Here is a 15,012-nt window from a genome sequence, read left to right as displayed (position 1 = left end):
TCAAATCAAATCAAACCTGTTATAATGTCAACGTAGGAATGCAAGGCAAAGACATAAAATGCAAATATTTGACGGACATACAGCCACTATCTCATTGGCCGAACCACTTATTGTTATGCTTTCGTCATTGGTTGAAATCCTAATTATGATGGACAGTCAGAATCGGTCGGGATTCGTTCAAGCAGGTGTCAATCTGTATGATTTTCCCTCAGCTGTGAACGATAAGAGCCGACCGCCATATTGTATGGTATACTTGATTCATGCGACCGAATTTTTCCAGCCAGCAAGTTTTGCCGTCTGTCACCAACTCCACTGAAATAAGCGGTAGTTATAATGACTTCAGAGTTCGTTTTTGGTAAGTTCTTCTACTTCAGCTATTGTCGTGCCTAGAAATGCGTTGATAGCATATTTTTTGGCTGGCACGGGGAAGAATTTGAGTTACTGTGTAAATGGAGGGGTTGCCGGTCGTGTACTTTCAGAATATAGAAATATTTTTGGGACAGACGCTACTTTTATCGACAAATACATTTATCTACATGTATTCATATACAACAGTATTCCTATACAACATTGAAACAATTTGACCAAGTAAACCAAGGAGACTGTATAAGCTAGTTCGGAGTTGTTACTACGCATGTGCAGTGTCAAAGGTGAAGGCCCCCGAGACGTGAACAAAGCCAGTTGGGGCGTTGTTATGCAAATCTAGACAGTTGTTATGCAAATCTAGACAATGTCCAGGCGAGCACTATATACGAGCCGGGGGCCTTCACCTTTGACACTGCACATGCGCAGTAACAACTCCGACCTAGCTTATATACTGTGGACGCTTGAATTTAATCTAACAACGTTATATTGTATCATGATTACGTTCGGACGAAATTCTAGTAGAGTACGTGTTGCAATAGTAAAAGGCCACTACAAGTTTAAATGCGTTCATTGTATTTTTCCCCACAGGTTTCTAGTTGTAAATTGGAAGAAAACATAGCTGAGAATTCTGAATTATACCCAAAATGTTCATCGCTCGGCAAACCGTTTACGCGATGTCGCTGGTAATGGCCGTGCTGTTCATCCATGTCGTCATCACGCCACAACTGGCAGAGGTCGTCAAGAGGTCACTTACTGTCGTCATGACAACGCCACCGCCCACGGCCACCACACCCAAACCAACTCATTTGGGAAAACCTTCTGGACTTGGAGTCTTGTCATCGGGAGTCCACAAAGTCAAGGAAAGGAATTTGAGTCTTCGAAAAGAAAGGTTGGTTTCATGCTCATGCATATGCATGTATGATGTATGGAACCGCATTGTCAGCAGCGACACCTACCTGCAGCGCGGAATAGTACCAGTAAATGTATTAGTGTGACGGTTTTTGTGTGTATATATGTGTGTGGGTATGTATGCGTGTGTGTGTATCACTGTGCGCATGTGTATATGTATGTGACTGTATGTGTATATGTAACATTAATGATATGTAGTCGTATCCCTTACAAAGACAATCCCAATGTACTATATTACCTATTTTTCTTTCCCCACGTAGAAAGCTGAACGTCCCTAGCAGTCCTCAAACATGCACACCCCACACAAACCTAGCCTTCATAAAGGTTCACAAGTGTGGCTCTTCCACTACTCAAGCCATCTTCATGCGCTACGGATTTGAACATGACCTAGTCGTCGCCCTTCCACGTGACGCCATCAGTCCTTGGATCGGCTGTGGAAGCGTCATGCGCCCGCAACACGTCATGGAACTCCCGCCAGGAACAAAATGGAGCATCTTCACTCACCACACCATCTATAATAAAATCAACTTCGAGCGTTTCATGCCAAAAGACACGCGTTTCGTAGCCATCCTTAGAGACCCACTCAGTAGAATCAAGTCTGCCTTCAATTATTTTCACTTGGAAGAGAACTTACCCGGAATAGTCGCAAGGGGGCGTTCGTTAGAGCTTCCCATTCAGACGTATCTGAAGAACCCAGCTTACTGGGACGGCGTCTTTGTAGAGCCTAAGAAATGTTATCATGATGTGTGCGTGAAAAACTGCATGGCGAAAGATTTGGGGCTACAACAACGTATCGGTAACAGTCAACGGGCGGTGGAGAAATTCATTCAAGGCATTGAAAGGGATTTTACACTTTTCATGATCATGGAGTACTTCGATCACTCGCTAGTTATGCTGAAACGTCACCTGTGTTGGACACTGAGCGACATCTTGTACAACAGCCGCCAATACAAGGCAAAAAACTACAAATACAAAAGTCCCAATACAACAATCGTCACCAAGAAAATGGAGGACAACTACAAATTGTCGAGCGTTGTAGACCACGCCCTCTATGCCTATTTCAACCAATCGCTGTGGCGTAAGATTCGCGAGGAAGGTGAAGATTTTCTTGAAGAAGTTCGACATTTTCAGGCGGTTCTTGGCAGTGTCTGGCGATATTGTGCAGTAAAGAACCAAACCAGTAGGCTTCGTATAAAGTCGTCGTCTTGGAACGACGAATTTGTCGTTGACCGTAAATTCTGTTCCAATCTGCGCAAACAGAGATGGCAATGGGACCTTGCTATCAGAGATAAACTGTTCCAACGATTCTATGAAAAGGCTCCAAAAAAGAATTAAGGATCAAGTTTAGATTCCTTTGATTTGTATATTTCCATTGGATGGTTACTAACAAAGCTGCTAGCCTCCATATCAGGCTTTCTAGGCCTTTTTTTTGGTGATGACTTTTTGTACTGGGTCTTTTGTGCTGCAGGCCTCTACCGAGCCTAATGATATAATAGTAACGGGCTGGCTGCACAAATGACCCAGTACAAAAAGAAGTCATCAGCAAAAGCCCCCCAAAGAGCCCAAAGAGCCTGCTATGGAGGCTACAATGTACATAGTAGCCGATATGCAAAATACCTATATGAATGTTTTGACGGATCATGTCAAATAAATATGGCGATTAAATCAGATGGATATACTTGTCAACGATGTTGTTTACTTGGTTGGTCAAATCCAGTGACATTTAACACATCCAGGTAATCTCACCTGCTGACGTTTCGGTGTCTGTCAGACACCTTCTTCAGAGCTTCTGACTGGAGTACTGCTTCTCACCGATATAAGTAGCCGCTGGCGCTTTGGGGCAAAAATGGATGAAAAGAAACTTTGAATTAAGAATCATGTTCGATCCACGGACGCAGGTCAATGACGAGACAGAACAAGCCGCCTTGGAACACCCGATTTAGGTTTACCCGCGGTCATAGCCAGCGCTGTCATTTTTGTGCCATGTAAAGCAAAAAAAGAGAACATTTTTACAAACGCAAACCTATTTCTACATAATTCTAATTTTGATTATCAAAACAGCTGCGATGGTAAATGTAACTTAAAACACCAGACCAACAACACCAGTGCTATGAAGAGAATAGAATACGTAATCATTACCATAGGTAACTTTCCATCGGTCACAAAAGTGCGAGCTAGTATTCAACATATACAATGCACATAGAAACCTAACACACCATAAACACGCCACGCTCTTACACAGAAAAGGACTGGATGAAAGGTAAGCCACCGTGAACAAAGGGTCGCACGCTAGTGGTACTGTCCGAGAGGGTGCACAGTTTGGTGAGACAGCACTGGGAATGGACTGCTTGTTTTTTCAAGGGACTGGGAAACATTTTTACGTCAGGATCTACTAAACCATTTTGTTAGTTCGTAAGGTGGCCGATTCACAGTAATTTCTTGAGGCTGGTATGCACGTATATATACGCGTATACGGTATACACGTATCTCTGGCATGTAAGACAGCTAAGTAAGCCTATAGCCGGTAATTTTACCTGAGGATTTGGACCGCACCACCATGTAAGCTGCCAGAACTGACCGGGCTACCATTTAAGGAAAGATAGAACCAGTCTTGGACATAAGGTAAGTTGTTGTACATGTGTTCGGTGGGGTTTTATCCATCATAGTTTTCCCCCAAGAAATCAGCCAAGTCATTTTGATTCTTGCGTTTCAAGAGCGTAACTAAACACGCAGTTAACGTGAAGAGTAGTTTATCTGGAGCTAGCTGGTTATAGAAATGAATAGAGCATTTGTCAGTAGTCTTGCAAAAGGAAAATGGAATTTTTACAATTTGCGCTCGAAGATACTAAACACAATACAGTACTTACTACTCTAGAATGTTGTGCGTTGTAAGGGCTTTATATGCTCACTCAACACGCCCCCCTTTTGCAAGGAAAGTGGAGACAAAATGCATCAACCAAAACATTGCTAACATTCTTCACGCTTTAGTAGTTGTGGTATGGCTTGGTGAGGGTAGGGCCAGAATCTTTGGGCTAAGCTGACACGGCTTGCCGGTTAAGAAGAGAAGTAGACGTTTTCATGTCTTTGTAGTTGTGGCGAGATCAAGTCACAGCCATTTTGATTTGATACAGAAGTTTTGGGCCGGCCTGTTGAGGTCAAGTAATAGTTTTCATGCCCGACTACCTGTGATAGTGCCTTGCGTTGTTATGATGATAATGCCAGGTTATGGTTGAGCCGTTCTAGAGATTTCCCGTCACGAATGACCGCTTAGCACGCGTTTAGGGACCCATTTTGGAGATGAATGGCTCAAGAAATGTTATAACATGCTTATTTGCCACTGTCGGTCGTCCATGACACCGCGAATGACGTAAACGACCCCCTCCATTAGCATTGACATTGAGAGTAAATGTATGCTAATACCAAAGTATTCTATGAGACATTCACTGTAATTTGTTGGATATTGGATATTTCTCTACTTGTTTCAGGATTCTTTCAGAACAAGAAATACTGTTGGCTGGAAAAACGTTAACCCACGGGACTTTCTCACGCTGTAATAAGTAGTACATGTATAAACATGTAAAGTGCAATAATCGATAAGTACGATATGCTAGTGAGTAATTTCCCGTGTCAATCAGATAATGATAAAGAGTTTTTAAAAGCAGTTGCGGTGCATGAACAGTCCAACGCACAGGATATTACTTTTTACCTTGCCGTGCCCAAATCCAGAAAATGGGTTTTCCTAGGAATTTGTTATCATTTATCTTGTGATTGTATGTTTGTTCTGAACACAATAACGATTATTTTAACTCTCTAGGTTAAGTTTTATAGCTTGTCCGGCAACATTTCTATGTTTCCGATCCATTTCTCCGATTGCAGAGCAAAGACACAGCCATGATGCAGCGGCCTCAGCGTTTGGAATTCTTTGCTTCCATCTTTCTTATCCACATCTGCCTTCTTGGTGAGTAAAAGAACATTGTATACATACATGGAATTGTACAAAAAGCATTTGTTTTGATTATGAATTACAATTTTGGTTGTAATCTCCGCCAATAACTGATGTTTTTGTCTACAGGAATAGAAAATTGCGTAAATGCAGAATCGCACATAAAGTAAGTTTTCAAATTATTATATTGCTTTATGTAATCAAATTATGGTACACCGTCCAACTTTGTGTTCATTATGACACAGTAAGTTGTCAAAACACAATTTTGCGTCAAAATTACTTGAAATGATGTTGCCCCATGTCGTAACGTTACACCGTTCAACGTTTCTGCTCATTGTGATGAATAGCTACAAGACATGTGTTGCCATATTTTCAATTCCTATCTCACCATTGTAATTTTATATCGTACACAGAGAACAATACCATCGGGTTGGGTATCTAGGTAATGTTCAATGCTTACCCACGATTCTTCAACATATACGTGACAATCCATATATAAAGCTTTCAAAAGCGTTATATTTTATATCAAACCAAGTTGATGTATTGAATGATATGACTTGAGTGTGTTTGTGCATGTTGTAACGGTTTATGTCTAATCCCTTAGCGTACATCATCATAACGACACCATCCTGGCCCAGGCTGTATTCGACAAACTAGAGACCTACGATGGGAGAGTGCGGCCTGATTTTGGAGGTAATCACCTATTCGAGAAAAAAATGGAGATATTGTTTCTTGGCATCTCTCTCCTGGCGGCCGTCCTTGGTACTGAAGAAGAAGTTTCCGTTGTTGTATCTTTTTTTCCTGGACATGCTATGATCTTGATTTTTTAGAGGCATTTACCTTTAGATGTCAGGAAGAAGTGGTGTGGGTTTCTTCTTTAAATATATATTGCTACTCACCTATAAAAAGAAGCAAACCTAGTGTTTTGGCGACGCCTCAGGGATGAGCCTAGTGATATAGTATTGTATGCAGTCTGAAAGAGATGGTTATCGACAGATGTCAATCATGCAAATGATACCCAATTTACATAATTAATGACAATACACAATTCTAAATCTGAAGACTGATGTTTTTTACTTTAATTACTTCACAGGGAAACCAACTGTAGTCCAAGTGCAACTCTACATTGCAAGTATGGGGTCTTTTTCAGAGATTAAAATGGTAAGTATCTAAACTAAAGTGTCTTCTTAGATAGCCAACTTGTGTTTATAATTAGTCAACCATTGACAAATACTTTAGCCTACATGTAAAACCTACATGCATTCATTTTCAATACCACGAATGTTGTAAAGCGGGTGTTTCATTGAACTGCGGCACGTTGGCGGCCTCCCTGCGTCCTTAATTAGATTTGTGTTACTCTTGACTACGATGGGAATATTGTGCAAAAAGTATGATTAATAAGACCACAAAACGCACAAAGCGCAAAAGATTCCGTTTTTATTGATGAAATTCGTTAAGCACTCTGTCCAATCGCTCGGCCGCAGCGAGGTCGCCAACGTGCCGCAGCTGCAGTGACCCGTTTAAGATATACATATCTCTTTATAAATTTTGAAAATGAACAATTGTATGTAAACCTCTGTGCAGGACTACGTGATGACGTTTTACCTGCGTCAGTGGTGGAACGACCCACGTTTTGAGTTCCCAGACCTGAACGACAACATCGAACTGCACAACGTGGACTCTAGCGACATCTGGACCCCGAGTATCTACTTTGTCAACGAGAAGGACGCAAATTTCCGTGCGTCCACTGACCACGCTAAGGCGCTGTGGATCTGGCCGTCAGGGGACATCTTCTTCGGCGAAAAGTTAGTCTGAAATGCGTCCATTCCCATAGCCTCGGTTGCAGACTCCCACCGGCTGTTTTCTTTTAAGCAAGGAGGCTTAATCGAGAAACTTCTGAGTTTTAATCTACCGTTTTCTTATTATATTTTTCGTATTACCTGCGTACCTCTAGACCCGTAATAAGAAAAATAATGTAGTAAGAAAACGATAATATTTTAGATATTTGAAAAGAAAACAGCAGAAAGAAGTCCGCAACGAAGGCTACCATCCTCTTACTCAGAGCCTTGCCCGCTGATTATATCATATATACTTTGGAGAGGCTCTGCTAAACCGTGTTGAGGTTTTCACTTTTGTAGGCTGGGCTTTTTAACAGCTGTCAGCCAATCAGACAACCGGCTTTACCTTAAGGAAAGCATTTAGGCAATTCTCTGATTGGCTGACAGCTGGCTACGCCACACCCACAAAAGTTAAAACCTAACCCGGTTTAACAGAAGCTCCCCAAAGCATATAGTATATATCTAAAGGTCTATCAAACTCAAATCAAAATCTTATAGTACTTATCAATAACTGGTTAACCACATATGCCTTTTTATCATTTGATTTTACGTAAAGTACTTTTTTCTCAACGCAACTGATGAACAGAGTGTGAAACATGCAAAACTTAGATATATTTCAAACTTGTGTTGTAACATTTACATGATAAAACAATGCACATATCTTCATATTTTCCATAAACATTGTTGTAATTGTTCTCCGCATTTTTTGCCCTTATTTGTAGAAAGACGGTGATAGGTTCCTGTCCAATGCAGTTCCACATGTATCCGTTTGACAGCCAGACGTGTACCTTCCAAATAGCAAGCTGTAAGTAAACTGAATTTTCTCATGAACAGTTTTCAACATGAGATGCCTTTATAAGATTGTTGTGGTTTTGTATGTTTTCCAATTTTAGGAAAACGTTAAGTTTTCCGCTGACTTCTGCACACCTTTTATAAACTACTAGTAATTCGGTTCACTTTTTCTCTGCTCTAGAAAAATAGACAATATCGTGCATTATCATATCGTTTTGTTCCAATATTGTGCAAAAATGTAATCTACACTTGTTACAGACGGCTACACAACAAAGGATTTGATAATTGAGTGGTCGGAGCCCGCCGTGGAGTTCAATCCGGCCATAGAACTCCCGGAGTATGCCATTTCAGGATGGACCTCTCGCGACTGTACAGGGAACTACACAATAGGTTAGTACAAGCCTAACGATGTGTTTTTGAATTGTATGAATGCAGTTTTTTTCGTCTGAATGAAAATGTGCTACGGAAGACAATAAAGACGTTCATGATTCTGAGTACGCATGCGCAAGATCAATTTTGAAGGCCATTAAACAGGTTAAACAGTTCTTGTCTCGGTTCCGTCGGTCGATTTGCATGACAATGTTTATGTCGCAGGGACCTTCACCTTTGACCTTGCGCATGCGTACTTATGATCGTGAACGTCCTTATAACACTCTTTCATCCGTAATGTTTTTCAACAAAGAAAGTGGGAAGCATAGAGCTAGTGTCTACAACAAAACCATTATGTATTATTTGCAAGTGAAATGTATTGAAAATGAATGTCATGTTTCGGTACATTGCAGGATCGTTCAGTTGCATCGAGGTCAAATTCAAGCTAGTTCGACAGCTCGGGTACTACCTGATACAAACCTACGTTCCAAGGTACGTACGTTTAGAAACGCTGTCAACTCTAGTGTAAAGGTCTTCTTTAAATAGGCGCATTTTAAACTATCTATTCTAGAAGAATATCTTCTCATAGCTTTGAATGGTTATATTTTCAGCACCGTGCCCATCGTTTACTAGAAATAGCTGTAATAATAATTACCACCATTATGAATTGAGGTATCGTTTTTGGCGCGCGTGCGTGTGTTTGTGTTTCTTGATATCTATGGTCAGCATAACTTTAGAACCTCTAATGATGTTTGATATATAGGTTGGTATTGGTCCCCTGGAGTGTGACCTTGGTACTGCAGCAGAACAGCTCTGGTTTGTTCAGAGGTAATAATCTGGCGGAATTTCGTCCTCCGCAGTGTTTTGATCGTGTGCCTGTCCTGGCTGACATTCTGGATCAGTCCGAATCAGGCACCTGCTCGGGTTGCGTTGGGCATCACAACTGTCCTGACGGCAACGACACTGACCACGGTGTCCAGAAGCTCTCTGCCAAAGTGAGTCAAACTTTCTTTCAAAAATACTTGAATCAGACATTCTACATCTTATTAGCAAAGTCTATTGTTACAGCAAACCATCTTCATTCATGGGATGGCTCTTTATTAACAACTAGAGTTCCACGAACACATTATCTTCGCCAAATAATCAAGGCTTATTGTGAAGGGTGATTAATATTTACATGCTATCACCCCCTGCAAATTTGATCATACACCATACCGTTTGGAAGTTATGAGGGGGGAGGGGGTAGAATGAGTCCAGTCTAGATAGGGATAAAAAACATTTGGTGGTACAGGACTAGTATCCGGTATCCGGTACCAGCAACCCTCTGGGTCAAAGCGCTACAGGACGAGCGCAATTCCTACCATTAATGAACTGCTCAATGAACTCTAAACAAACATGACTCTATTCACACTGTTGTTGTAATATATATATATATATATATATATATATATATATATATATATATATATATATATATAAACTTTTGGATGTACTCATGATATGAACTCTAGAAAACATTGTAATGTTGTATACCGACCGCGTCCTGCTTGTTCGGAGTCAAACTCTAACTGAATGATTGTGCAATATTTCAAATAGACTTATCAATTGTTTTAACTGATATTCATGGAAACTTTTAATCGTTGCCTAATTTGTAACACGCAATGCCCTATGTTGTATTTAGCCTCGCAATATGTCGTATTTAGCACCGCAATTCAGCCTTATACCGGCTGCCATGAGGCCTGTCTGTCAGATGATGACGAATAAACCAGTCTAACGTTACTACTACTACTACATACGATGCTAGGTTCTCTTTGAGCAGAAGAGTGGCCCGGCTGGTTATTCACATGTTTTTAGGTGTTTTGTAAGGCTTTCTATTTTGTTCCCTTTCCGTTATGTCTCCAACCGTGTGTTGGACAAAAATGCCGAAACTGAACATTTTTAAAACCAACCGGACCCACACATCTGCTTGAATTGTAGTGAGACTGCCCCATTTGTTTATTTATGTACCCCATCTGTTTATTTATACTTCCTGGCAAGGCCTTCTGCTGGCCTGTTTCGGGAACGCTGCCCCATTATGGAATGTAATGGATTTACAATTATCCTTACTAATTCTGCAGATTAGCTCCTGTTTTCTATAATTAGACATCGATTGTGTAAAGCACCATCTGAGCTCTCTACATACAAAACTTCACGACAATCTCTTCACCCCTTCTCAAGTAATACCTGATCGAATGTCAAAACAAAAACACCCACTGCAGTTCTAAACAAGCCGCTAGGGTGCCCAAACTTACAGAACTTACTTCTTGTGGCATGAACTATCTACCACACAACTATCATGACCATGGCACTTTCAGAAAATATGACACTAAATTTTGAAGCTCCGCTGCAGTACCTTAGGTACCCGCTAGAAGGCCCATTATCGAACTTGACCTTCCTTTCTATAAACCCTACCCATCCACTAAATATCATACAGATCCATCAACAGCTTCTTGAGTTATGTTGTCCACAAGAAATACACATCCACACAAAGCCCGCTGCAGTACCGACGGAAAATGCCAGGAGAACCATTTTTGAACTTGACCTCCGTTTATACAACATCTACACACCTGCAAAAAATCATGAAGATCCATCAACGTTTCCGTCACTTTTTTTGCCAACATACAAACGCACAAAAATTAAAAGTCCGCTGCAGTACTGTTGAAAAACGCAAGGTTGAACCATTTTTGAACTTGACCTTCCTTTGCACAACCACTACACACCTACTAAAAATCATAAAGATTCATCAAAGGTCTCTTGAGTTATGCTCTTGACATACATACAGACCCACCAAACAGCTGGCTCAATCGAAAACATAATCTTCCCCGAGTACTAAAGTACACGGCGAAGATAACCAGTATATATGTACAGCAACAGTTGACGTTTAGTTGACCTTCTGTCAAATTCCTCAGGGCAATACTGACTAGTATTATTCCACACTGCAGCTAGGTGTCGCTGCTAACAATGCGGTCTCATACGTAAAGTTACATACAAAGAGAATGATTGTCATGTATACAAAAATATATATTGTCATTTATATAAAAAAATCATTCGTTCATTGATTCAAGCAATCATTTAATCAATCATTTATTCCATATAGGTTCTCCTACATCCGGTCCATTGACATCTGGATGCTGGTTTGCACCATCTATGTGTTCGCGGCGCTGGTCGAGTTCTCCCTGGCCTATCACTTCTCACTGCGGAAGGATCGACTGCGCTCCCTAGCGGAATGTCTACGAATTCCACGAAGATCCAGGAAGTCAACATACGAACTCAACTCTGTACAGAACATGAGGGTAAGGGACGCTTATGAAAATTTAGCTTACTGTGATCTACTAAGCTAACACAGCTAACGCGATCGGGCGGAAAAGAAGGTGTGCAAAAAAGATAATATGCATATAATTTTCAAATTCATAGACCCTAAACCTTGTAACAAGAATTTAAGTGATAAAACATGGCATAACAACCCACAACACTATTCCTGTATACAATAAAGCAAAATGTGTAATCGCTGTGAATTTTGAAATCGTTAAATAGAATGACAAGGCCTAGGTATCTCTATAGCAAAGGAAACTATTCAACTAGGGCACGTGCATCTACATTCATGTCTGTATCTGCCAAGAAAAGGCGCCTTTAAAACTGGCCTTGAAGATCCGTGAATAGGTTAGTGAATGCCTGAATATCAAAGTTTTGCATTCACAACCACGTATGACGACATGAGCTAGCGGTCATCGAAACGTCGGTTCGTGTTAAACGTGACGGGTGTATGGTTGTGAATAAAGGACCTCGATATTCTATCCTTGAATATCCGTATACGTAAAAGGAGGGGAAAACAAAAGTTCACTGTACCAAATTACAGTTCCTATCAAAGTTCTTTATTCTCAGCCATATATCTAACAAGGGCTGACGTTGACTGCCTTTTAACAATACATGTATCTATGTGTCACAATACTCTACGTTTGGGACCGCATTGTTAGCAGCGACACCTAGCTGCAGTGCAAAGTGAACCAATTAGAATTACCCTGAAAAAGATGACAGGTGGCCATGGAAAAGTTTGCTCTTGTTGTTTATGTGGTTGTGATTTAAGAACATTGTCTTTGAACCAAAATCTACAGACAAAAACTGTGGATTTTTGTATTTCATTCCTTTTACGGATACACATGTGGTTGTGAATCAAAAACATTGTTATTCAGTCATTCGCCAACCTGATGAAATTATTGTTTATTGTTTTGTTTATTGTTTATTCGCGTATGTACAATATAAAACAAAAGATAAATAGAGCAAAGAATACATGCAGGGGAGGCCAGAAGCCTATACCTCTTTTCGGGGGCCTCCCCTAAAGTACACAAAATGGAATTTTTACACAATTAGCTATAATCAAAACTAAGAAAAACTAACGAAAGAAGAAATTGGAATTGTAACATAAATCCTAATGAAACATAATAATAATAATAACTTTATTGCGCAACAATTGTACAAGGTACAAAGTATGGCATTTACTGGTACATAGATAACATTCTATCAGGCTAATCCGTCTATGTGGTGTACTAGTCTATCTTATACAATATGGTGTAGTAGTATGGGATGACAATGGGATTTTACAATTACTGGAGGAGTTTCTAACGTCTATACATTTGAAAAGAAGAGGAACTGCAAAGGAAATTTTGAGTTGTAAACATAATAATCATTCACGAACTTTTGGTTCATTTTAGGCTAACGGGAGGTGTTCCCGAGCTGACGCCGGTCCCACAGAGTTTCAAACGGTACCAGGGGAAGGCCCTCCACAGGGGATGGACGGGATGACCGCAGCCACAAGAATAGACCTATTCTCAAAGATTGGGTTTCCTCTGTCGTTCATGATCTTCAATGGTTTCTACTGGGGAGTTTATCTCAGCAATTACTCTACTTCATAATTCTCTAGTGTACAATGTACTACAAATGTTTATTAGTGTACGTATCATCTGTCGATATCACTGTACGTATTATCATTATTCAACACTACAATCGTGCACTTGCGATTAGCCTTCGTGTATGTATACGATATATCATATTAGTGTTATCCAAGTTTTGAAAGAAATATTCATAGAAGATAATTTTTAAAAATCTACCTTTGTCATTATAGTTTGTTTGTAATTTGTGGTAGTTGTAATATGATGAAAGTTACGTATGCTATTTAATGGAGCTAAGCTACAATAGCATTTAGCTATAGATCGGAGAATATGTATTTTGTTATTGTGTGAAGAAGGCATAGTTTGTAAAAGTTTAAATCGTGAGAATACCTATATCGTGAACTACATTGACATATGCTGCATGATATGTGTATAATGTTTTGAAGTCTACCTCAATATCATCAAAATTCCTTTCACTGAAAATCGCATATGTAACGTTAGATGTCTTTTCCAACTTATGGTCACTTTGATCCTTATTGCCATCTAGGAATCGAACCGAAATACTAGTGTGAATTCTGTGTGCTTTGTTAGCATTACCTTAGTTGTACAGTAAACTTATACAAAACCTTTCTAGGTGATCGCTCATACAAATAAGAAGCAGGCTATCTCCACATAGCCTTACAAGATTGATGTAGAAATAAACTTTTAGAGCGTCCAAAACAGATTTTTTCTTTGTAATTTGTGCCCAACAGGCACTTTTATCTCATTCACTATATCTACACTTTTACCTGGCGCCAAAGATGTTGCGACATATATATCTATCTTATAGCCACCCGCCTATTGCTGCGTTTGGGTCTCAATTTGTCTTCTACTCACATATTCTAAAGTCACGTAGGTGTCTACAAACCGCTGGCAAGGCAAAAACAAGTTCTTTGATTAATAGCGATTTTCTATATACCCTACGGATGTCACAGGAGCGTCTGCAATGATACTGTAAATGCAGAAATGTTGGCGGTGGTTTTATGTTTACGGTTTTTGCGGCGACCGTTTCACCACGAACTTAAAACCACCGAGAACATTTTAGTACAATACTGTAGCAGTATGTGACTATAGCCCTCCAGCGAACTTAAAACCACCGCGAACACTCCATGTTCCCCTTAGCGCGAAATAAAAACAACACGAACTTAAATGCATTTACAGTATACGAGGAAGCTGATTAACTTCTGACAGTTTTAGACCTTGTAAATATCATGGAGATTATATTCTGAGCACAGCTAGCAGTCTTGACAAATGTAGGCAAGGCGGTCAGACAGACACAATGTAAGAAGTTGGAAACAGACACAGTTGTTAATGCTCTTTAGAGTTCTACTTCATAGCGTCTCGATGAATTGGTTTTGTAGATTTCGTGGCACCTTTTATTTGCCTTCCCGAACTGCAGACAGACTTAAGAAGTGAACAAAGTGTGCCACCGGGCCCGTTCATTTCTTGAACGAACGTTAAGGGACGAACAAACGACCCAACAAACCTCTTTTGATATTCTCCACCCACGCAATTGTCTGTTGGCCACGTTGATTTGATTTTACGGACGACATCCGCGCGCGCATCAATTTTCGTCCGTTTCAAAAGAAAGAAAAGTTTTCTACCATACTGTAAATCGTGCAAAGCAGCTCCACAATAAGCAAATGTATGCTGTGAATTGCAAAAAGATGTGAAAGACCAGGAAAGGAAGAATCCATTATTTGGTATACATTTCTCTGTGTGTTTAGTCATTTGTTCAACCTTCCTGACCACGTAGATTTCAAAATGAAGGCAACTATTTTTTTGGAAAACTGTTTTTATTCGCACGCTCGCATCAGTTTTGGGGTTCTCA

At 40.2% G+C, this 15,012-nt stretch overlaps 2 protein-coding genes across 2 annotated transcripts; both read left to right on the top strand.

Annotated features, from left to right (window-relative positions):
- The first annotated feature begins 947 nt into the window (after positions 1 to 947).
- LOC136423599 (galactose-3-O-sulfotransferase 2-like) lies at positions 948 to 2,684 on the top strand. Its single transcript, XM_066411826.1, has 2 exons — positions 948 to 1,255; positions 1,536 to 2,684. Exons 1-2 carry the CDS (start codon positions 1,011 to 1,013, stop codon positions 2,608 to 2,610), a joined length of 1,320 nt encoding a protein of 439 aa, XP_066267923.1. The 5' UTR covers positions 948 to 1,010; the 3' UTR covers positions 2,611 to 2,684.
- Positions 2,685 to 5,454: 2,770 nt separating this feature from the next.
- LOC136423394 (glycine receptor subunit alpha-4-like) lies at positions 5,455 to 13,862 on the top strand. The gene is made up of 10 exons (XM_066411538.1): positions 5,455 to 5,462; positions 5,823 to 5,911; positions 6,312 to 6,379; positions 6,803 to 7,023; positions 7,779 to 7,861; positions 8,107 to 8,238; positions 8,631 to 8,709; positions 9,078 to 9,212; positions 11,354 to 11,549; positions 12,966 to 13,862. Exons 1-10 carry the CDS (start codon positions 5,455 to 5,457, stop codon positions 13,164 to 13,166), a joined length of 1,212 nt encoding a protein of 403 aa, XP_066267635.1. The 3' UTR covers positions 13,167 to 13,862.
- The last annotated feature ends 1,150 nt before the right edge of the window (positions 13,863 to 15,012 follow it).

This window comes from Branchiostoma lanceolatum, chromosome 17, assembly GCF_035083965.1.
Source record: "Branchiostoma lanceolatum isolate klBraLanc5 chromosome 17, klBraLanc5.hap2, whole genome shotgun sequence".
Lineage (NCBI taxonomy): Eukaryota > Metazoa > Chordata > Leptocardii > Amphioxiformes > Branchiostomatidae > Branchiostoma > Branchiostoma lanceolatum.
This window is presented reverse-complemented; position numbering and strand designations above follow the sequence as displayed.

Excerpts from the sequence above, each read along its gene's own strand:
- LOC136423394 (XM_066411538.1), top strand. Across the intron at positions 7,862-8,106 it reads TACCTTCCAAATAGCAAGCT|ACGGCTACACAACAAAGGAT; the intron begins GTAAGTAAACTG and ends CACTTGTTACAG. Across the intron at positions 9,213-11,353 it reads TCCAGAAGCTCTCTGCCAAA|GTTCTCCTACATCCGGTCCA; the intron begins GTGAGTCAAACT and ends TATTCCATATAG.
- LOC136423599 (XM_066411826.1), top strand. The coding sequence starts at position 1,011 with ATGTTCATCGCTCGGCAAACCGTTTACGCGATGTCGCTGGTAATGGCC. Across the intron at positions 1,256-1,535 it reads TTGAGTCTTCGAAAAGAAAG|AAAGCTGAACGTCCCTAGCA; the intron begins GTTGGTTTCATG and ends TTCCCCACGTAG.